This window comes from Loxodonta africana, chromosome 3, assembly GCF_030014295.1.
Source record: "Loxodonta africana isolate mLoxAfr1 chromosome 3, mLoxAfr1.hap2, whole genome shotgun sequence".
Taxonomy (NCBI): Eukaryota; Metazoa; Chordata; class Mammalia; order Proboscidea; family Elephantidae; genus Loxodonta; species Loxodonta africana.
In genome coordinates this window covers 81,047,871-81,071,316 of record NC_087344.1, presented here as the reverse complement: position 1 = coordinate 81,071,316, position 23,446 = coordinate 81,047,871, and the positions used below count along the sequence as shown (strand labels likewise).

At 54.8% G+C, this 23,446-nt stretch overlaps 1 protein-coding gene across 2 annotated transcripts in view; it reads left to right on the top strand.

Moving 5' to 3' along the window:
- Positions 1–328: 328 nt before the first annotated feature.
- SLC6A9 (solute carrier family 6 member 9) overlaps positions 329–23,446 on the top strand; it is a 36,817-nt gene continuing 13,699 nt past the window's right edge. For both annotated transcript variants that reach the window (XM_064281857.1, XM_064281856.1), the window contains exons 1-5: positions 329–441; positions 5,765–5,880; positions 19,455–19,611; positions 20,236–20,367; positions 20,742–21,012. In XM_064281857.1, coding sequence (XP_064137927.1) covers positions 5,851–5,880; positions 19,455–19,611; positions 20,236–20,367; positions 20,742–21,012 — 590 coding nt within the window. In that variant the 5' untranslated portion in view covers positions 329–441; positions 5,765–5,850. The remainder of the gene's footprint in view (positions 442–5,764; positions 5,881–19,454; positions 19,612–20,235; positions 20,368–20,741; positions 21,013–23,446) is intronic.

Below are 23,446 nucleotides of genomic sequence, written 5' to 3'. Positions count from 1 at the left end.
GCAGAGGGGCAGGGCCATGGAGGGGAGCTTCATTGTGGAGCCCACTCCCAGGGGTTCGCGGGGATCAATCATCTGAAAGCTGGAGCGACTTGTAATTTTATTCCCTGGGAGGAGGAGCCTGAGAAGTCTGCAAGGAGGGTAGGGGTGGGACAGGCTGGGGGGAGGAGGGCGGCCAGGGGAGCTGTTCAGCGAGAGGAGGGACTTGGCTAGGTCTCCGAAGCCTTCTTCACTCTCCAAACTTTCACCAAACTCTTGGCCCCCGCCTCCCCGAAACCAAAACACAACAAGCTCTGGAAGAGCCGCGAGCGGCGCGGTTGGGCGGGCGGGCGGGCTAGCGGCGGCACCCAGCCTCGGGAAGCTGATGCAACTTTCCCTTTAAGAAAGCCACCTGGGCGCATCGCGGTGCGGACCCAGCACGCCTGGGCCGGGGGCTGCAGCATGGTAAGGGGGCTGGGGAAGGGGGTGCTGCGACCCGCGCCTCCCATGGGTCTTGCGGTCAGTCTGGCTGTTTGGTGGCTCCGTGGGTCTAAGCCCCAGGACCAGCGTGTGTGTGTGCGTGTGTGTGTGTGTGAGCGCGCATGCATGCGGCCATCTGTGGGTAAGAGTGTGGGTGCACGCACAGGGATGTCTGTCTCGCCGCAAAGGTCGGGGTAGGTGCGCGCGTCTGGGTGTCACCGTTGTCACCAAGGAACTGAAGCTGGCGGGAACGCGGGGGGGGGGGCGCTCCCCGAGGCGGGGCGCTGCGTCCAGACGCCTGATCGGTCCGGGGCGGACGGCGCGGGGCTGTGCGGGTAGTGCCGGGACCAGAGCTTGTCACCGTCCGTCTGAGGCGCCAGCGGGTCTGCGCGCCCGGGGCCGGGGGGCGGGGGGGCTAGAAACCTGCGGTCCTGGCTGCGCCCCGCGTGCTGGCTTTTGCCCCATCTCCTCGCACCGCCGGCCGGCCTGGCTGCCTATCTGCCCCCTCCAGCCTGCCTGCCTCCCTATCTGCCGGCCCACCCTCCCGCTGGGTGCGGGTTCCCGCGCGCCCGCCGGTCGAGAGAAGCCGCGCGGGGGTTCCCGGCGCCCTCGGCGCTCATTGTCCTCGGGGTCGCGGCCTTGGGAAGGGACCGCGAGAGGGGAATTCTTTAGGGGCTGCTACTCCAGGAGGAACCCGCGCCCTCCGCGCCCCAACCCTCATTCTGGGCGCGCGTGGGACGGGCTCAGGCTGCCGCAGGTGAACGCAGGGGCCTAGCAGCCCCAGGGCGCCCACCTCCCACCAGCGCCCCGCGCCCGCAGCCACAGCCCGGCCGGGGAAGGCGGCAGGGCCGGGCCGGGAGGCGAGGGAGGTTTGCCCGGAGGGCCAGGAAGGGCCAAAGCCGGCCCGGGGGCGGGGCAAGGGGGTGGGGACCTCGGCGCCCCGGTACTTTTCCACGGCAGGGCCGGGGGCGGGGCTGCCGCCTCCACTCCTGCTGAGCAGCCCACACGTGGCGGCTGATGTAACCCCCGCCCCCCCACACCTCCCACACGATTAAAGCGGACGGGCCCACTTCGAGGAATCGGGGCACTCCGGAAGCCGCCGCTGCGCCGAAAACCACCGCGCCTCTGCCCGCCAGCCCGGGGCCTCCTTGCAGTCGGCCGGCAGCTTCTTAATGGAGCCGCGCCCCCTTTCGGGCCTGCTCTTCGTAGGCCACACCCCCTCGCTGATCACTCTTAAAGGAGCCGCGCCCCCGGTTCTCTGACAGCTCCAGCACAAAGGCAGAGTCTGTTTGCTGAAACATCTTTGAGGGCGCAGCCGCTAGGAGATAAAGGCTAGGGGGCGAGAAGTGGGGAACGACAGAAGGACCTGAGAGGTTAAAGACTCCCAAAATAAGGGGGCATCAGAAGGTGAGAGAGAAGAGGGTGAAGGGACTGATCTTGGAAGGGACTAATGGGCGACGCTGAGCATGCCCAAATGTTTCCAGGGACCGCAGAGAAAACGCCCCCTTACTCAGGCCTACGCGGCCGGAGATTGCAGCGGTACCCGGCTCAGTGCCCAGCCCTGGGGATACAGAAGAATCACACCTCTGCCCTGGAAGATTTCTCCAGCTAGTGGGGGAGAGAGCCTTGTACACAAATAGTAATGCCGAAAGGCTACTTGTGGCAAGTGTCCTAATCAGGCGTACACACATGCTTTGGGGGTACAGTGGAAAGGCTGGCTGCAACTGGGAGGATGGAAGAAGGCTTCATGAAGATAATGGCTCTGGGCCAGGTTTTGAAGATGGGTAGGATATATACATGTGGAGATGGGAGCAAAGGTGCTCAAGGCACTGAGGCAAGAGCCCTCTGGAAATGCTGAGTAGTCCCACGTGCATTCCCAGGCAAGATAGCGCCCTTCCTTACCTCTGCAACCCCTTCAGTCTCTACATCGCAGTGAATGAAGGTTATGCTTCCTCCTCTTTCTACTAAGCTGTGAGGCCCTTGCGGCGAGGGAAAGAGCCTGTCACGTCCATCCCCAGCAAAAACTCCAGGACTTGGCCCAGATGGACCATTAAAATTGATTGACCTGTCAGCCCTGTTTGGAGGAGAAGAAGACAGAGTGATGAGGCTGTAAAGATGGGCCGGGGTTCAGTGACAATCCCTCACTCCCCCAAGTTCAATTCATCACCAAGTCCTACCATTGATACGGTCTATTTTTTCTCAAATCTGTGCATGCCTCCCCACCCCATTGTCACCATCCAAGCCCCCTCATCTCTGGCCTGGCCTATTCCTAATTGATTTCCTCTCTTCCACACTTACCCACCTCTAGGATTTTCTCCACACAGTATCTAGGGTGATGTGTTCAAAATGCACAACCAAGCAGTTGCTTCTCTCCTTAAAAGCCTTCAATAGCTGCCCACCGCCCCCGCCCCAGGATAAAGATGAAAATCTGGGTCCCAAAGACCCTGCCCCTGCTTACCTGTCCACCTTCATCTCAGTAACTGTCTCTCTGGGTCTCTGAGCCCCAGCCTCAGGGCCTTTACCCATGTTGTTCCACTTTTTTAAAGAAATCTCCTTCTTCCCCTTCCTCACTATTTCTAATTAACTACCTCCGACCCTTTAATAAAGGAATGCTGGTGGTGCAGTGGTTAAAGTACTCGACTGCTAACCCAAAGGTTGGCGATTTGAACCCACCAGCCGCTCTGCAGGCTCAAAGAAGTTAAGTAAATTGCTTGAGGTCACATACCTAGTGAGTGGCCAGAATTCCAGCCCAGGCCTACCGGATTCCAGCTTGAGCCCTTCACCACTGCACTAAACTGACTCTGTGACCCACAGCTTGCCAGTGGTGGCCTGCTGAAGCAGTGGCTCTGCAAAAGCACAGATGTGGGTTGGGGCAGGTCTGGTGCCTGGGCAATGTGGATCCCCAACACCTAGCACAGCACCTAGCATATCATATGTGTCCCAGTGATACTCTTTGAATGCATAAACCCAGAACCCATTGCCATTGAGTCAGTTCTGACTCATAGTGACCCTACGGGACAGGGTAGAACTGCTCCATAGGGTTTCCTAGGCTGTAATCTTTTTTTAATCTTTACGGAAGCATACTGCCATATCTTTCTCCTGCAGAGCAGCTGGTGGGTTTGAACCTTCAACCTTTTGGTTAGTACCAGGGTGCTTAACCATAGATGGTGCCATTTAACAGATATGGCAAAGGCAGGAGAAGGAGTAAAGCATTCCACCTAACTCATTCTCCCGGAAGCAGCCACTAAGCAGTCTTTTCCCACCAAGCTCACTAAGGACAAGGGTTGCATATGCAGTGGGTCCTGAGGGCTTTAGCCCAGGACAGGCTTTCTTAATTCCACAGGTGTAAATGGGTCCCTACATCAGATCTGGGAGGCGGGCCCTTGAGGAAGCCATCTGGGGCTGAGGAAAGAACACCGGGTCTGAGTTAGAAAAGCTGGTGGCAAGGCATTCAGCCTCTCTGAGCCCATCTCTCTAATTGGTAGCTGTTCTGCCTCTCCAACCCAGGGTATGCTGAGGAGCAACGGGATAACCTGCATGGGAGCACTCTGTAGCCTAAGTGCCAGGACAGAGGGGCCTCAGTTTATCATCTGACCACAGGGCATAATAATTCCCAACCCATGGGGTGGCTCTCAGTAATGCCATCTGCTATTATTACTATCATCATTGTCATTATTGTGCGTTGACTGATGAGAGACAGCTTTAAAGAGTCAAAGCTAGAGTTTGAGGACAAGTGTTTGAAAGCACCCTTCTAACTTCCACAGGAGAGCCAAAGGCACAAGTAGGGACTCTTTAGGAGGACACATTGAGAGGCAGAGAAACCTGCTAGGGTGTTTGGTAAAGAGTAAAGGTTACAGGTCACTGCCCTGCCCCGCCCCTACCCTGGGGAGAAGTCTCTGCAGGACCAAATGGCCTGAGGTTAGGACCCGAGGAAGCCAAGCGCTGATTTTCCTGGCCAAACAGCTTCTTCCTCATCTTTCCTTCAGGCTTTCAGTGACTTCCTGGGCCTGTGGGTGAGAGGTAGCCCTTGATAGGTAGCTGTGGGTAGGGCAGAGTGGTTCAAAACAGCCTTGGAGTGGAGTCTGCTGCCTGGAAAGGTACGGAAGACCCCAGAGGCAGAACCCAAACCCCTCCTGGGGCTGTGCATCCTTGTCCATCGAACCCAGAGTTCAACTCACATGAGGGAATTCTTTGAGGTGCCCCAAAGGCTAAGTCCTTCCCTGAGGCCCGTCAAAAAACCCCCTCTTCCGTCTGCCCCTGTTCTTATTAAACCTATAGATACCACCATGGCTGTACGGCTTGGTCCTTCTAGCTTGCCAGCCCCACATTGCCTCTCAGATGCTTCCTACAACATCCCTGGCTGACCTGTACCCCTCCTTCCAGTGCCTCAGCCTCACCCATTTCCCTTCATTTCAATTCAACCAACACTTTCTGGAAGCCTAGCACTGTGCTAGGCACTGGGCACAAAGGGGTAAATGCAACACTGTCCCAAGCTGTCAGGGAATTCAGTGACTCATAGATGAGAAACATATAAGCAAATAAGTCTAATATAATATGATACGGATGCTAGTAGAAGTCTGCACAAAAACACAAAGGAGGAAATAGTTTGTTCATTCTGTTAGAGGAGAGTGCCGGGAAAGGCTGCAGAGAAGAGGGGACATTGCAGCATGGTACTCAGGGTTTTGTCGTTTCATTTGGCAAACAGGAGTCAGTTCCACATGGTTGTAGGCAGAGGTGACAGCCTGAGCAAAGGCAGGGAGGTGTGACTGTACATGAGGTGTTTGGTGTGCCCAGAGCTGATGGTCCCAGTTAGTAACACAACAACAAGTCCAAATACCCTGGAACCCAAACCCAGTGGCACCAGGAAGAGGTACCAGGATGGGGAAGGACCATCCCAGCTGCCTGGCTGGGGCGAGCCTGGGGAGTATGCTGACTCCCCTCCAGGGGAAAGGTTGAAGCCATTCACATAGATGATGAAGGAGTTGGACCCCATCCCAGTTCTGTGTTCATTTTGATTCTTTTATAGAATTGGGTATCTGGAGAGTCAAAAATAGACCTTCGCCCATTGGGACAGGGAAGCTTGGAAATCAAGATGCCCATTGGGACAGGGAAGCTTGGAAACCAAGAGATGCAGGGGAAGGGTCGGGAGAAGAGCTAGGAGGGAATTGGACCTAAGCGTCATCCAGAAAAGAGCGGAACGTGAAAATGGTCTGGCGGGCAGGAGGGTGAGGGCTGGGGAGACTGGGGGCCATCCGCCTGTCCCTGCCTTCACATGCCAGGTCCTCACCTTACTCTGCTCTCTCTACAGCTCCTGAGGTCTCTAGTCTGAAAGGTGCTGGAAGCAGAGCCAGTAAGTGTTATCCAGGACTCCAGAGCCCCCAACCCACTGCCACCATGGTAGGAAAAGGTGCCAAAGGGATGCTGGTGAGTACAGGGACCAGGCTGCAGGGAGGGAGGAGGTCATGAGCACTAACTCCTCTGGGACCTTCTGCCAGACACTTGTCGTAACAGGAGGGCCTGGGGGCTCCATGAGGTCTGTGTAAGGCACTGCCAGGGCTCCTAATTGCTCAGGCTGTCCAGACCTCTGGCAGGGCAGCCCCTCACTCAGCAGGTTAGAAGGCACTGGAGCTCCAAGCTCACAGCAGGACAGGTTCTGCCACAGACCCCACAAAGGCATGCTGGGAGGCAGGGGGCTCACTCTCCTTCTCTGTCACTGGAGATACCCTGGAGGGAAGGACAAGGCTCATCCTGCAGGGAGGACAGTAGAACACCTGGTACTGTCCCATGGCCGGCACCTTGGCACCTCACCCCTCCCCAGTGTATTACCACAGGGAGTGTTCAACGTGTGCTGATCAAGGATTTCCTTAGACCCAGCTTGGCTTTTCTCTACTTGTCGGTTTCCTTCTCACTCAGAAAAAGTAAAATTCGGATTTGACAAGAGACAAAGAGCATTTCATTGTGAATCCTCTCCTGAGGCCTCTCAGAAAATCTCCCTCTCCCACCTTCCCCAAGCCATGGCCTTCCTTTGTTCTCTGCTCAGAGCCCAGGAGGGATGGTGGTGAGGCCCAGCGAGAAACATGAGCTCTTAACTCTGAGAGGGCAGGGGCAGGGCCTGGGTAAGGGCTTGAAGGAGCAAGCCTCACTGATGAATGGAGCAGGGTCCTCACAGGAAGCAGAACCAGGAAAAAGATGCCAGACCCTATCCCAAGAGGCAGTGGTTGTATTTCTTCTCTTGGGACCTTGCCTCCAGGACAAGCTGGACTGGGCAGCTATGAAGGCAGGAAGCCAGGCCTAGCTTGGCCCATTCCTCGGCTTGTTCCTCTCCGTGGAAATTCTTCTGTTGCTTTTCTCATTCAGTTAAAGATTGGTTGGCCTGGGGTCTCTGCTGAACCCTCCCCAAACAAGTCCTGTCTGTCACTAAAGGTTTCTGGGACTCAGAGTACCTCGGCCGAGGAATGGTTTCAGGGAGGGAGATGGGCAGTTCTGCTCCAGGCTTTCAGGTTCCTCTATCCAGCCCCATTCTGAACTCTAGCACCCAACACCTCACCCAGTCCCCCAGGCCCGCTCTGTCTGGGCCTTTACATACCGTCTCCTGCTTGGATGAACCTGAATGAATCAAGCTTCCTAAAGTAGTCCTGAGCCAACCTGAATTCTAGGGGCTCAGAAATGGGCACAGATAGATGTTCCTGACCTGAACCCTTGAAGATCCTCTGATATAACCCAAAACTGGCTTCACTTTCCTGGGAGAAGCCTTGGAGTTGCCATGGGCCTATAGCTGGGTGGTGGCATGGCTCTGCCCCTTCTTTCCATAGAGATTCTAGGCCCTGTGAAACCTAAAAAGCCCTCTGGCGGGCAGGAGAGAGATAGGGCCTATGTGGCAGTGTGGAGAGCAGGGCTGGCAACGTCCCAGCAGCCCTGCCTGAGTGAGCTTCCCGGTCCCTGTGCTCCGCAGGCCAGCCGGTCTGTGGACAGGAATGCTGCCTTGGGACTCCCGTTCCCAGCACCAGGATGTGCCTAAAGATAGCTGGAGCTCGGTTTCCTCTGTGCCCTCTGCCCTTTGGCTTCTGCCCGTGGCTTCTGAGCTCGAGACTCATAGCATCTGTCCCATGGGCACTCCCCTCAGTTGCTTGGAGATTCTATTCCTGCCTCCTTTTTAGTTCTGCTGATGACCTTGGGCTACTCTACTCTTGGGCCCCAGTGTGGAGCTGAAGCTGCCTCTATTCAGAGCTGGTCTCTAGGATGCAGCCTCTGAGGTGCACTGGGCGGCCCCAGCCAAGCTCTATGGGCAGCTGAGTAGGCATTTTACTGGGTGGTTGTGTTTTCGGGGTAGGGAAGCTCCTTTTGGACAGTTCCCTTTCCTGGATTCTATGGGAGGTCAGAAGAGAGGATGTTGAGGGTATGCCTGTAAGCCCAATGGCACTTGGACCTCCCCTGGTCTCTGTTGCCCTGTTTGTGCCCAGTAGGGAGTGGGCAAATGACCTGTAACCATGGGGTTCTCACTTCCATCCCTTTGCCCCAGGTTTGGGTATAAGAACATGGGCCTCTCAGGCCTCTTCAGCATTGACGGACACCCTATGTCATCCTTGGAGCTTCTACATTGCTCTGGAGCAGGTGCCCCCATGGAGGAGGAAGGCACTTCCCAGCACGTGCCCAGGCCCACATGCTGGCTGCACGTGCTCCCTCCCCCCACTCCCAGCCCAGATGGTCTCTGCCAGCCCAGCTCAGCTGCCTCCCTCACGCTTCAGCAGCTCCTAGGACAGGGCCATGAGAGAACCCAGCTGGCCAGGGTGCCTCCGAGCTTATGGGAGCAGCTTGGATGCTTGGGGGTATCGGGAGTGGGGTGGAGTGGTCCTTCCTTGGAGACCTAGTGCTTCTGTACATGTGTGGGGTGGGGCTGCCTGGGTCTCAGGGGGAAGGGGAGCTGGAGGAGAGGAGAACAGGACTGGAGACACGAGAGCCCCCACTGGCTCTACTTTAACCCCGCAGTCTTAGTACCAAGTTCAAGTTCACGGGCTGACCAGCTCAGTCCCCTCCCCTATGCCCACTCAGACCAGGTCTTGGCCAGTCGAGGTGAACCTCTTTGATCTTTCCATGTCTCTGAGCACACTTGTTGCTTCTGTCTCTGGTGAAGGGTTCTACCTCATGGCCTCATGATGAATGAGAATGGTCACCCAGGGTAGGGCTCTGGGTGCCAGGGCTTCTGAATCCACCACAGGCTGCCTCGGGCTGCACTGCCCCCCTTTACCTGTTCTCTCGTGCTTTGACATAAGGGCTTGGATACCTCTTGCCTGCAGCATCCATCACAAGACCTGGTGCACAGTGGGTGCTCACTCAGCCCAAGTCTTGGCATGTGGCAAGTGCTCAAGTAGTATAAGCTTATCACATACTGGGAACTCACCAAGCACAGGGTTTGGCATGGGGTACTCCCTTGGTAGAGGGCCTGTCACCTACTGGGCACCACCTAGCTAGCCCAAGTCTTGGCATGTGGCAAGTGCTAAACTAGTATAAGCTTAGCACATACCAGGAGCTCACCAAACACAGGGTTTGGCACAGGGGCACTCCCTTGGTAGAGGGCCTGTCACCCACTGGGCAATCACCTAAGCCCAAGTCTTGGCATGTGGCAAGTGCTAAACTAGTATAAGCTTAGCACATACTGGGAGCTCACCAAGCACAGGGTTTTGCATAGGGCATTCCCTTGGTAGAGGGCCTGTCACCCACTGGGCAATCACCTAGCACAAGTCTTGGCATGTGGCAAGTGCTCAACTAGTACAGACTCAGCACACATTGGGCACTCCTCGGTATAAGGCTTGGTACACAGTGGGCACTCCTCTAGCACAGTGCCAGACACAGAATGGGTGATCACCCCACTCAGGACTTGGCAGACACTGGGTATTCACCTAGCACAGAATTTGGCATACATGGGACATTCACCTAGCACAGTACCTAGAATACCGTAGGGGCTCACTTGGTATGGGACTGACACACAGAGCCTGGCACACACTGGAGCTCTCCCAGCATTGGGCTTATCACAGAGTAGGTACTCTCTCAACACAGGTCCTGGCACACAGTGGGTGCTGTCCTAGCATAGGCCTGGCACATAGTGGGCACCCTTCTAACACAGATCCTTGCGCATAGTAGACACTCTCCTAACACAGGTCCTGGCACACAGTGGGAATTCTCTTGGCATAGCCTTGGCACATAGTGGTGCTTTCCTAGCATAGGGTTTGATATATATTAGGCACTCTCCTAGCTCAAGGACTGGCATGCAGTGACCCAGCACAGAGTACTTGCACAGAGGAGGTTCTTGCCTAGCCAGGAGAGCCTGAGCGGTGAGCCTCTGCTGATCCTAGATGTACAACTGTCCCCTCCCTCATGAAATGGGCAAAGTCAGATCCAGAGGAAAGGCTCAACCTTCCTCAGACTTCCTCTCTGGCCCCAGGACCCTCCCCTCCGCTCACTCTCCTTCCCACTCTAGCCCTCCCACTTTCCCTGAGCCCACCTACTCAGTCCTGTGCCCTCACCTCCCCCCATCCCAGCACTTCAAAGTCCTGGCCCAGCGGGACCTTCCCTCCAGAGTCACAGGGGACAACAAAGCCCCTAGACTCCTTGCCCCTCTGGGAGCGTGCCCACTCTTATTAAGAAAAGTCAGAGGCAAGGGCTGGGGGAGTCAGCCTTCCTAAGTGGGGCTGGAGCAGCTGGATCCCGCTAATGAGGCCTCATTACGGCCAGGGCCCAGCTGGGCTGCTGCCGCCTCCTGTCCCCATGGCCAGAGCCAGGGAAAGCTGTCCAGCCAGGGCTGCCTGTTCTGGGCACTCAGCCTAGGCCAGGGCAGCCAGAGCCCAGAGCCCACCCTGGGTGGAAGTGAGCATTTGGGCATCATGGGTGACTGGGTCTTCCTGGAGCCAGTGGCCCTGCCAGGGCCTTGGCCCTCAGTCTGTGGCTGCAGGAAATCAGAGGAGCGTGTCTGGGGAACAGGCTGCTTGAGGCTGGCCCAGTGAGCGGCGGAGTCAGTGGGGCCTGGGGCTGTCCTTAGGAGACTTGCCTGATCCAAGGCGAAGCCCAACTTCCCCTAGAAAACAGGGATAATAATGTACCTACCTCATGGGGCTGTTGGGGGGCACTAAATAAGTTAATATATGTAAAGCCCTATAGGACGGAGTAGTACTGCCCCATAGAGTTTCCAAGGAGTGCCTGGTGGATTTGAACTGCCGACTTTTTTTGGTTAGCAGCTGTAGCACTTAACCACTACACCACCAGGGTTGCCAGGACAGCACCCAAGTGCTTGTAGTAAGTGTTATTATGTGTTATCTATTACTGTTAATACTAATGCTCACAAGAGTCAATGAATGGTGAGTATTATTGCCATTTAGACATGAAGAATCTGAGACCCCAGATGTTAAGTCACTTGCTTCAGGTCCTATATAGGGAGAAATGGGCAGGCCTACGCAACTCTAAAACCTGTGCCCACCCACCCCCTTTTTTTAATTACGGCAAAAATACACATAACAAAGTATTTGCCAATTCGACAATTTTTGCATGTATTATTCAGTAACGTTGATTACATTCTTTATGTTGTGTACCCATTCTCACTATCCTTTTCCAAATTATTCTACCACCATTAACATAAATTCAGTGGGTTTTTTCATTGTTGTTGTTTTATTGTTATCCTGCCCTGCTTCCTATGAGTTTACCACACTTACCAAATTCACAGAAAAGCAAACCTTCACACTCAAAATCACCCATGCTTCCATTCAATGGATGTTTACTAAGATCCTACCATGTACCAGGCCCTCTGCTGGCTTGCCAATTTACCTTCCCTTACCAGAATACTCACACCCATCTTCCTGTTCATGCGTTTGTGGTATGTCAGTGTCTGCAGGCGACTGACCAGTGAGTGTGGCCTCACAGAAGAGGGATATGGATTGGTCTGAGTGACAATCCACCCCAGTCATGGTGACACTGGCTAGACCGTACCTGGTGGATGCAAGACATACTCCCAGACCGGTTACCGTCAAGTTGATGGTGACTCATGGCAACCCCAAGTGTGTCAGAGTAGAACTGTTCTCTGTAAGGTTTTCTCGGCTGATTTTTCTAAGTAGAGCACCAAATGTTCCATTCAAGGCTCCTCTCGGTGGGCTTGAACTGCCAGCCTTTTTGTTAGCAGCTGAGTACATTAACCATCCGTACCACTCAGGGACTCCCTAGCATTTCAGCTTCTGGACAATGCTGTACAAATCCCCATGGTTTCTTATTCTGTGCCTCCCCCTTTGTCTGCATTCTCTGATGATCACCCTCTTGACTAACACCACCTTTCTTTGGACAGGTGACAGTGCAGCTCACTAGGCCAGAGCTTTCTTACGTGGTCAGTCACAGTCTCCTGAGAAGACTCCTATCTGCTTGGCTGTTTGAGGGTCCCCAGCTGCAGGGAGGAAAGAACAGCCTCAGGGCCCAGTCTCTCCAGTACACACCACTCTAAGTGGTGCTGAGATGCTTTGGAGTGACCTGTGGACTGTGCTCTCCATCTTCCTGTCCCGTCGCCAACTCTAGTGCCCATCACTCTTTCAGCATTCCATCACTAGAGCCTACTAAGTGCCAGGCCTGTGGGCTCAGACTGCAGCCAGGCCCTGAGGCCCAGCCCTAGGAGGGACGTCTGCCCCCTTCTCGCTCTCCCTTGCTCGTTTTGCTCTGCGCGCGCGCGCGCGTGTGTGTGTGTGTGTGTGTGTGTGTGTGTGTTTTGTTCCAGTAACTTGCTGGGAACAAAACACAACAAACCCCCGCGCCTCACTCACTAGCTCCGGAGCACCCGCGCTGGGCTGCATGGGGACTGGCCGGAGAGGGAGGGCCAGGGGAGGGGGTAGGCAGAGCTTCGGGAGGAGATGAGGTGAAAGTAATTGACGCTGCCCGGCCGGGCAGTGGGAGAGGCAGGGGATGCGTCAGTGTTGCTGGAGCTGGCAGAGGTGTGAATGAGCTGCGGAGACACGCGAGCTCCAAGTGTTCTCCCCAGGATGGCCTCGGCGCTTGGACCCGTGGCCCCCTCCTCCCCAGAGCAGGTCAGTCATCTTCCATAAGGTCGCAGCCCCCTCCCTGGTACCAGGCGGGCATGGAGGCTGGGGATGGGGGTGGGGAGAGGGGGCAAGTGGTCTGTGCCAGGGAGGGGCAGTCACAGCCAGAGAGGGAGACAGACACTACCAAAAGTGACCCAGAAAGTTGCCACTGTGCAAAGGAGTGCAGGAAGAGTTGGCTGTGTGGCAGGGGCAAGGGAAGAGGAGAGTGGGGGTGTGAGGGCTCCCCCAGCCCAAGGACCTGCTGAGAATCTGCTCTGTGTATCAAAGCTGCATTGTCCCAGCTCCCGGGGAGACGGGCCGGAGGTGCCCAGGAATTGTACTAATCAATACAGCCTCATTGTGCCACGGCAGTTACTCCTATGGGGAGAGTGGGTGCGGGGGCAGGGGACCGTGTACATGGACTTGGGGTGAGGTGTGGGGGAAGGGAATGGGGCAGGAATCTGAGTGGGGAGGAAACACACCCCACTGGATGTTCACCTGCCTCCAGGGCAAGTACCCAGTAGGGTGTGGGCTAGGGTGCCCTCATCCCTGGAAGTGGAGATGGGCAGGGATGTCTGGCACAAGGGCATGATGCGGCTGACAGCAGTGAGGGTGAGGGGCCTGGGAAAGCCACCCTTTCCTGGTGGGGCATCCTGACTTGACCTTCAGAAAGCAAGAGAAGGAATATACTCTGGGGAGACGTGGTTTGGGTTTTGGAGAAGCATTATGCAGGGTTACCTCCAAACCTTAGGATAGCTAGGATCAGAAACCAAAGCCACTTTCCAAAGTGGCAGCCCCCTGCCAGCTGACTGGGGTGGAGACTGCTCATGGCTGCCCCAGCATGAGGGCAGGGCTGCTCCCTCCAGGCCTAAAGGTGAGGGGCTGGGCAGGGCCCACCTGTTCTTCTCCATCACTTCCCCCTAGGGCCTGGAGCAGAGAGCCTGGTGTGCCTGGGGGTGCCAGTCTTCAGTCTGTTGTGCAGAATATCGGCAGGTCATTGTCTGCCAATCAGGGCTCTGATGAAGCAGTACAGGGCAAGTTCTTGCCCTTTTACCTGCTATATGAAGGCCTGGGCTCCTGCAGGCACCTGGAGTCCTGAGAAGTGCCCAGTGATTGCTCTGCGGTTCTACTTAAAGAAAAAAAAAAAACTTGTTGCTGTAGAGTTGATGCCCACTCATGGCAACCCTATATGTAACAGATTAAAACTGCTCCATAGGGTTTTCTTGGCTGTGGTCTTTACAGAAGCAGATCACCAGGCCTTTCTTCCATGGTGTTAGTAGGTGGGTTTGAACACCAACCTTTAGGTTAGCAGTTAAGAGCAAACTGTTTGCACAAGATGCACTAATTCCCTCTATATGTTGCTTGGATCAAGGATATATTTTTCCATTCTGTAATATCTGGCTCCTGACCCTGCCTCATGTCTGGATAACTGACACCAGAAATCAGAGCCTCTGTTGGGTGTCTCTGGCCCCACTCAAGGTTGTGCAAGTGAAGGGCAGCAGCCTCTGTCATTGCAGGGCAGGTGCTGCCTAAGGGACAGCCTGGTCCATGAACTGATGGGAGAAAACTTGGGAGAACAAGAACCAAGGGGTGTGAGGTAGGAGGTGGTAGGGTCTTCTGAGGCAGCAACAATTTACTGTAATGGCTGTTCTGCCTCAATTCCCCGCTGGGACTCAGAGAAAGCTGCCAGTGATCTGGATTTGGCTTACGTGCAGTCTGGGATGTGGGGTCTTGCCCGCTCTCCTCCATAAAAGTTTGTCTTGGATGGGACTTCATTCCATGAGCAAACCCTGGGGCTGGAGAGTCCTAAACAAGAGGCTGCTGGATCCCAGTGGGGCTGGCCCAGCCAGGGCAGCTCCAGGAATCCTCAATGTCCACCAATAGCAGGAGGAGGGAGCTCACAATTCACAAAAATATCCTGTGGGTGCTGATCTAGGAGGAGCGGGAGCCACTGGCCAGGGTGGAAATCTTGGCTCTCCCTATGAGACTGTGCAAGAAAGGAGAGAGTACACTGTCGTGTTATCAGTGGGCATCTCTGGAAGTAGGTTTTGCAGCTTTGTTCTTCTTTACACTTTTCTGTATTTTCCAATTTTTTTTTTTTATGATACACGTGTAATAGTTTTATAATCAGAAAAAAACAATAAAACCATTTTTAAAAAGCAGTCTAGAAAGCTAATTGGAGCTAATGGAAAATACGAGAGTCAAAAATAGAAAAAATCCAGGCGAGGCAGAACTGCAGAATATCAGCAGATCTACTGAGGTTATCTACTCTATAATTTTGTAGATAAGGACACTGAGAGTGGAAGTGACTCTCCCAGGGTCACTGGAGAAGCAGTCTCTACAACGCCAGGGCTCTAACCCCCAGCACAGGGTCCTGTCTCTGCCAGTGAGGGACAGTGGGAGATTCAGATTGTATCTTCAGAGCTGAGCAGCCTTAATTCCAGAATCTCATCCAGTGTAGTGAATGGGCTGGAGCAGAGGGCTGTATAAAGCCCTTAAGTAAGTGACTGCTCAGTGTGGCTCACCCAGCTGGGCAGGGCCGGGGGGGTGGGAGAGTTGTTAACTCAAGAGAGACTACAGTCCTTGTACAGGGATGGACACTGCTGCCTTGGTGTCTCTTTAATCAATGATGGGTTCTAAGGGTAAGGGGGCATCTGAGGGTCTTATTATGTGTGTGTGTCTGGAGCAGGGGAGGTCATGGAGGATGAACAGCCAACTCACCCACCTTGCCATGGAAGGGAGGCTCCAAGGCCTCCATTCTGTGCAGCCTGGGAGAGCTTGGATGCAGGACAGGGCAGCCCCTGTCCTGGAGATCACACATTGGGCCCATGGCAGTGGTGAGGGGAGGTGGCTTTGTCCTGAAAGTGGCCACTCAGAGCTTCTGGAAGGGGTGGAAGGGCACAGACAGGCCAACCCAGAGGGGAAACATGCCATTAGGGTTTAATTCACCATTGAGGTGTGAGCAAGGGAGGGAGGGAGAGCTGTGAGGGGCAGACAGTGGGCTCTGGGTGATGGGCAGGAGAAGCTTGGAGCACAGCCAGTCAGCAGGGCTAAGCCGAGTTAGGCAGACGGGCTGCCAGTCTGGGTCAAACTGTGAGCACAAAGGGGTTCTTTTGTGGGCACCTCAGAGCTGATGACCACTGCAGGGACAGTTAACATCAGTGACACAGCCGCCCACCCACAGGAGAATGAGAGGTTTGGAATAGGAAAGATTATGCGAGGAGATGAAAAAGCTATGCAGCATTGAAAAGTGCTTGCCAGCAGTGGCCTGAGTCACCCCAGAGGAAGTGGAGGTGGTCCCCCAAAGACAGCTGGAGAAGGAAGGGAAGTAGAGGACTCAAAACCCCCACAGAGGGAGCATTTTTGATTCTTCCCTTCAGTTTACCTCTGGAGAAAGGTAGGCTTGCTCTGCTCTCGGCTGAGAGCTCAGCCTTGCTCAGCCCAGCTGATTGAATCTAGATAGCCCGGGAATTAAAGTCAGAGGCCTAGGACATGCGGCGCTCCCACAGCAGCATCCGACCGGTGGAAGTATCATGGAGCTGAGGTTCGTGTCTGGGGGAAGATGGAGCTGCTTCTGCTGGCAGCATCTTGCCCCACTCGTAGGGTGTGATTTCACTGACCTAAAGCTCCTGTGCACAGCGGACCCCTAGTGTTGTCAGTAACTTCCTGCCAGAGCCCAGTCCCCAGACCCTAGGTCCAGACCACTGTCCTAGGGGCTCTGGCATTCCATGTTCCAGCCTGCACAGCTGAATTGGTTAGGTCACAGCTCAGTGGTGTGCCACTCATTAAAGGGCAGCAGGCTGGCTCTTGGCTGTCGGGCAGCTGCCTGTGGCACATGGCTGGGGGCACCACCACCCTCTCTGTTCCCCTCCATGCCAGGGAAGGAGCAGACCTCAGAAATACATGTCTGGTCCCCCTGCCCTCAGTCATGGGGGAGGGGTCTGTCCCTCCTGCTGCTGGGGCCACGAGAGAGACCTCAAAACTCAAGCCTGGGGGACCTTGGTCCCTGCAAGGGGTCTTGCCCTTGTCCTGCCCATAGGGCCAGCCTGGACAGCCAGTTGTTCCTTTTACAGCTGTAACTGCTGCTCTGTGACCCCACCCACATCCACTGTGGCTGCCACAATCCCCCATTGTGCCCTTAAGTAAACAAGCCTTGGACGGAATAAAACTGTTATTGTAGGGTCAACATATAAACCAAAAACCAAACCCATTGCCATCGAGTCAATTCTAACTCTTAGCAACACTGTGGGACAGAATAGAAATGCCCCATAGCGTTTCCTGGGCTGTAATCTTTACAGGAGCAGACTGCCACATCTTTTTCCTGAGGAGCAGCTGGTGGGTTCGAGCCACTGACCTTTTGGTTGGCAACTGAGCGCTTTAACCACTGTGCCACCAGGGCTCCTTGATCAACATATTGTTGTTGTTGTTAGGTGCCATCAAGTTGGCTCCTACTCATAGTGACCCTATGTACAACAGAACAAAACACTGCCCAGTCCTGCACCATCCTCACAATTGTTGCTATGTTTGAGCCCATCATTGCAGCCACAATTGTTGCTATGTTTGAGCCCATCATTGCAGCCAATGAGAGGCAATCCATCTCATTAAGGGTCTTCCTCTTTTTCGCTGACCCTCTACTTTACCAAGCATGATGTCCTTCTCCAAGAACTGATCCCTCCTGATAACATGTCCAAAATACATGATACAAAGTCTCGCCATCCTTGCTTCTAAGGAGCATTCTGGTTGTACTTTTTCCTGGTCAACATATAGGAGCCCTATACGTCTGGGATTTGTTTGGGAACAGATAAGCCACCCCAAGCAGGCCACACACCCTCCAAAAACATGGCCCCATGACCCTGTGATATTGCTATGCCTGTCCCAGATGAGGTCCTAGGAGTCATTGAGATGCCAGGCTGAGATCTGTAGGAGCACATCACAGAGGCACCTCGGGCCATGAGCCCTCTCCAGAGCCAAGTCTGCTTGGGCCCTTAAGCTACTTCACCAGGGACGCCTTTCTTGACCTCATTCTGCCCACACCCACCCCCTTGTCCTCCTTCTATACTCTTCTGACGTTGAGCAATTCCCCTGTGTGATCACACTGAAGTGGCAAGTAAAAATCATGTGTTTGTGTATTTCATTTATGGCTTGCTCTCCCACTAGACTTTAAGTTTGGAATGGGTAGAGACTGTTTTGTTCATTGCTGCATACCCAGTGTCTGGGGGCTGGGCACATAGTAGGTGTTGGTGAATCTCTGCTGTTGCGTGAGTGAAGGTTGGTTCAGCTTGCTGTTCTTCTCTGGGTACTTCTTGAAGCAGACCCCACCATTCCAGGAACTGTTCTCCCAAACCTCCGTAAGGGCATGAGGGTCTGTGTCTGCTCAGGGGCTGTGCTTGATTGGCTGTACAGGATGTTTGCCCCACAAGGGTGTCTGTACTGTGATGCCCACGGTGTGCAAGTCATAGGGGCCAGAATATGCCCACGGTGGGAGCAAGGGGAATAAGGCCAGGCCTCCACCAGGCACTGGTGACTCCTGTGTCTGCTTCCCAGGTGGGCCTTTCTGGAAGCCACTGAGGCCATCTGTGTTTGTCAGTGTCAGAGTCTACAGAGTGTCAAAGCACCAGGCTGCTTTGCTTATCGGCTGGTGCCTGTTGTCCTTGAATATGTCTCTTTCAAGCTGAGGGTCTGCGTCACTTCATTGTTGTGTCTCAGAGGCCTTCAGGCCCCATTTCTGTGCCTGGGTATCCTTCAGGGACTCCTGTCTGTTTCTCTCAGGGGAGTAGTCCCTCTCTGAAAGGCTATCCTTGTGACTCAAGGACTATCTGTGTTTCTCTGCTGGTGACTCTCAGGGTCTCTGTGTCTCCTCAATGAGTCCCCTCTGGCCCCTCAGGCTCTGGCTCAGGGTGCTTGATTTCCTGCCCACCATGGGAAGGGGGAGGGGTGTAGCAAGGCGAAGGGGCGTGTTCATGTCTTCAGGGGGACTTGCAGAGCCCATCCCAACTGTGGGGTTCGGGGTCCAAAAGCCGCCCCTACCAGCAGACCCAGCATCCTTCCCTTGGAGCGAATCCCCTCATCAGCCCCTCCCAACCATGGAGTCCACTCCTCTGTAATCTACCCTCTCTCAGCTCAGAGGGACCCTTCTCCCTGCCACCTTTTCCGGGGTATTTCCTCTAGCAGTCTGTCCTCAAGGTCTGGTGTGGTGTCTCCAGCTCTGGTGTCCTCCTCCAGCTCATGGCCCAGCACCCCCTAGCCATGGCCCAGGTCAGCCTCCCCAGGGCCCTTTCCCCAGCCCTGGACCATATAGTCTCTCCCATTCTGAGTCCCAGAATGCCCTTCCCAGGTATGGCCCAGCTCAGTGGCTCCCCCACCTTTCTTTCCTCCCACAGACCAGCCCACCCTGTGTCCCTAGACCCCCAGGAAGCAGCCTTAGGCCCAACATCCACCCCCCCGCCGCCACCCTCAGCCGCCTGCCCACCGGCAGCGTGCTCAGCCTGGCGATGTGGTAGGCGGCGGGTGGAGGGGGCTGTCTGGACACAGGCCCCTTTGTGCCCAGCCTGACTTGGCTGCTTGGTATGAGGCTCAGCTGCTCCCAGCTCCTTACCCAGAGAGGAAACGGGAAGCTCAGAGGGGCTGGGGCTGGGGCTGGGGGGCTCTGGTCTCTGTCTCCCTCCTCAGTGTCCCCTTCTCAGAGGTTGGCAGCAGCTCCTCAGGTGGGGCTGGTGAAGTTGGCACAGTGGACTGGGGGCTGGGGAGGGAGGCCTGCCTGGCACCCTCTGGCAGCTGCTCTTTCCCACTGCCCTCCTCTGCCAGGGCTGCCTGCTGCTCCTGCCAGCAGAGGGGAAGCCCAGAGGCAGGGTAGGGGCTTGGAGGGTCCACAGTGTCCCTGCTGGGGCAGCCCAGAGGGTCAGCTGCGGGAGCGCAAATGCCTTGCTGATGTTAGCTTCTTTCCTGTCCCCACAGAATGGTGCTGTGCCCAGCGAGGCCACCAAGAGGGACCAGAACCTCAAACGGGGCAACTGGGGCAACCAGATCGAGTTTGTACTGACGAGCGTGGGCTATGCCGTGGGCCTGGGCAATGTCTGGCGCTTCCCATACCTCTGCTATCGCAACGGGGGAGGTACCCAGTGGGCACAGGGCAGGGACCACCCACTTGGGTACAGCCTACCCACTGGACCTGGAGCACCCTCTCCCTAGCACAGATCCCACTGCAGACAGAGCCTGACCTCTGACCCTGATCTACTTGCCACCCTCCCTAGTACCCTTTGCCTAAGGCACAGACCACCGCCAGCCCCCGGCAGTCTGCTGTTTGGGCTTGGCCCTGCCAGCCTGCTCCCTTGAGGAGAGAAGTGGAGAAAAGCACCCCTTCCTGGGGTCCCCTTTTATATCCCCCCATGTTTCAACAATCCTATAAACGGTTCTGGGATATCTGAGGAGCCCAGCAACTTGTGGTTGTGAAATTGCTTGACTAAACCAGCAAATCCTACCCAAACAGGATGGCTCCTCTCTGAAAGTTGAGAGAAGGGCTGGGTTCTGCTCAGAGCAGACTTTCTGGGAGCCTCTGTCAAGTTTGAAGACAGTTTGGGGGCACTGTGCTTGAGACCCAGGCTCCTGCTCAATGCCTGGCACATACTTCCCTGGGTCCCACCCAGTGGCGAAGGTTTTGCTGTTGAGTTCTGAGCAGGAAGCCCAGGGTGGGATCCCTCAAACCCACCCCTGAGCCAGACCTCTCCCTGCCTGCCAGGTGCCTTCATGTTCCCCTACTTCATCATGCTGGTATTCTGCGGGATCCCTCTCTTCTTCATGGAGCTCTCCTTCGGCCAGTTTGCAAGCCAGGGCTGCCTGGGGGTCTGGAAGATCAGCCCCATGTTCAAAGGTGAGGTCTGGGAGGAGCACTCACTCACACACGTGCCTCTGGGGGCCCTGCTGACCCCCTCATCTGTACAAACACTGCCTACCCCTGTGGAGTCCTGGTGCTGACTCCACACCCCACATCAATGGCCAAGGCAATGGATAGACCCTAGTATCCATATTTACTTGGCCTCCACCCTCTCCTCCCAGCACGTGTACACAAAAAGCCCCTCTGTCCCCCAGCTTGCCCCTGCCAAGGCCGTGACCTATCCCTTCCATAGCCCTCCATCAAAGCCTACCCCTTGGGTCCTTAGAAATTGTTAACCTCACCTCCTTCCAGCTACCCCCTCCTATACCCCACCCCAGCAGTACCCTGATCGGTGCTCTTCCCTCCCCCAGGTGTGGGCTATGGCATGATGGTGGTGTCCACGTACATTGGCATCTACTACAACGTGGTCATCTGCATCGCCTTCTACTACTTCTTCTCATCCATGACGCACGTACTGCCCTGGGCCTACTGCAATAACCCCTGGAACTCGCTTGACTGTACTGGTGTGCTGGATGCCACCAATCTCACCAATGGCTCCCGGCCTGCCTCCTTGCCCAGCAACCTCTCCCACCTGCTCAACCACACCTTCCAGAGGACCAGCCCAAGTGAGGAGTACTGGAGGTGAGGTACCCACGGCCCAGAGGGAGGTGACTTGATGCCAACCCTCAGCATCTCTGCATCAGACAGCCATTGGCAGACTGCCCTTCACTGGGCATGGGGGGGGTGGAGGTGGGTGGAGAGGTATAAGTTTATAGCCTGGTTTAGAAGAGGCTAACATGCTGGTGAGCAATGGAAGATGGAGTGTTGAATTGGTGAGTACTTACAAAGTAGCAGTGAGGGAGGAGAGAAAGAGGGACGGCATCCTGGGCAGAAGAGCAGCATGAGCAAAGGCACTGGGGCCCAGATAAGCAGAGGCTGGTCCACAGACTGAGAGGAGCCTGCTCTGTTGAGAGTAACAGGTGTGGGGCAAATTCATGGGCCATGAGGTGGCATAGAAGAGGACACCTCCCTACTTAGAGAACTTACAGGAATTACGCTTAGATTTAATGCTACAGGACAGAAGGAGCCGTGGAGTTTCCTGGGCTTAAGGGTGTTGTGATCAAGCTGTGCTTAGGAAAGATAGCCTGGCTGTACTGTGCTCAGCAGTGCCAAAGAAACCAGCTGAGGGGAAGCTGTTTCTGGAGGTGCTCTAGAACGCCTTGTCCCAACTGAGTGGGTGTGAGGGAGCAGCAGGACATCCTAGAGGAAATTCCTTATGTCCTGTTGGGGAACCAGGCAACAGCTTGTGTGTAGGACCCAGGCATGGGCACAGGGCCTTGGGTGCAGTGGGTAGGCCTTGTTTATTCATTCCAAAAACATGCAGACGCCTGCCATATTCCAAGCCCTGTGTGCCCATTGGCTTGGTATGAATGACCTCGAGCCCCTGGCCTGAGGAGCTCCCAGTCCAGTGGGGAGACAGTGACCAGATTAGGGGACAGGTGACTCAGTGCAGGTATGTGCAGGGATTGGTGGTGCACAGAGGGGGTAGTGGTCAGTTCTACAGGCACAGGGGCAAGAGGAGGTGGTCAAGAAAACTCCCCAGAGGAGAAGAGAGGGACATTGTAGAGGGGATTGGGAAAGACATGAGCAGGTGAGCAGAGGCCAGAAGGTAGCAAACTGGGGATGGGGACAGATGGGACACTGAGTAATAAGACAGAAGAAGCCATCGAGAGCCATATGGTACAGGGCTCCCAAAGTTAAGGCTATGGGCTTGACAGACTCCACTATGTGTTGGAGAGCCATTGGTGAGATGTACAAGTCCCGCAAGTCACATTGTTGTTGTTAGGTCCCATTGAGTTGATTTCGACTCATAGTGACCCCATGTGACAGAGTAGAATTGTCCTATAAGGGTCCTCATGGTGCAGTGCTTAAGGCGCTCGGCTGCTAACTGAAAGGTCAGCTGTTTGAACCCACTAGCTGCTCTGTTGGAGAAAGATGTGGCAGTCTGCTTCTGTGAAGATTATAGCCTTGGAAACCTATGAGGCAGTTCTACTCTGTCCTGTAGGGTTGCCATGAGATGGAATCAACTCAACAGCAATGCGTTTGGCGTTTTTTGTTTTGGTAATCTTTATGGGAGCAGATCACCAGGTTTTTATCCCATGTAGCCGCTGGGTAGGTTTGAACCACCAAGCTTTCGGTTAGTAGCTGAGCTCTTAACCATTGTACCACCAGGGCTCCTTCCCACAAGTCATAATGAGTTGATATCCTCTAAGCAAGATGTCACCTTGAGGACTAAGGTGTGCCTGACCCAAGCCATTGTATTTTCAATCACCTCATATATATGTGAAAGCTGGACAATGAATAAGGAAGACCAAAGAAGAATTGATGCATTTGAATTGTGGTGTTGGTGAAGAATATTGAATATACCATAGAATGCCAGAAGAATGAACAAATCTGTCTTGGAAGAAGTACAGCCAGAGTGATCCTTGAAGTAAGGATGGTGAGACTTCGTCTCACATACTTTCAACATGTTATCAGGAGGGACCATCTCTGGAGATGGACATTATACTTGGTAAAGTAGAGGGTCAGCAAAAAAGAGGAAGACCCTCAACAAGATGAATTGACACAGTAGCAATGGGCTCCAACATAGCAACAATTGTGAGGATAGTGCAGGACTGGGCGGTGTTTCATTCTGTTGTCCACAGGGTCTGCTATGAGTCAGAACCGACTCGACAGCACCTGACAACAACAACAAGCCCAGCTCTGAGATTCCAGACCCTGAAGGGCCCATCTTCCCTGTGCCAGCTTCTGTGCTGAGCTACAGACATTCAAAGATGGGTAAGACATGGTCACTACCCTCTGAGTTCACAGTGTAAATGAAACAGAGCTGCTGCCTCACAGTGAGAGGACAAGCAAGATTAGCCCTAGGCAGACACAGTCACTGGAAGATCTTTTCTAGGTACCAGACACTGTGCTTAGAGCAAAGGCAGAGCAGGGAGTAAGACACCCACAGACACTGCCCTCACGAAGCTCACATCAGATGGGAAAACTAAGAAAATAATGGCCCTGTTAGGTA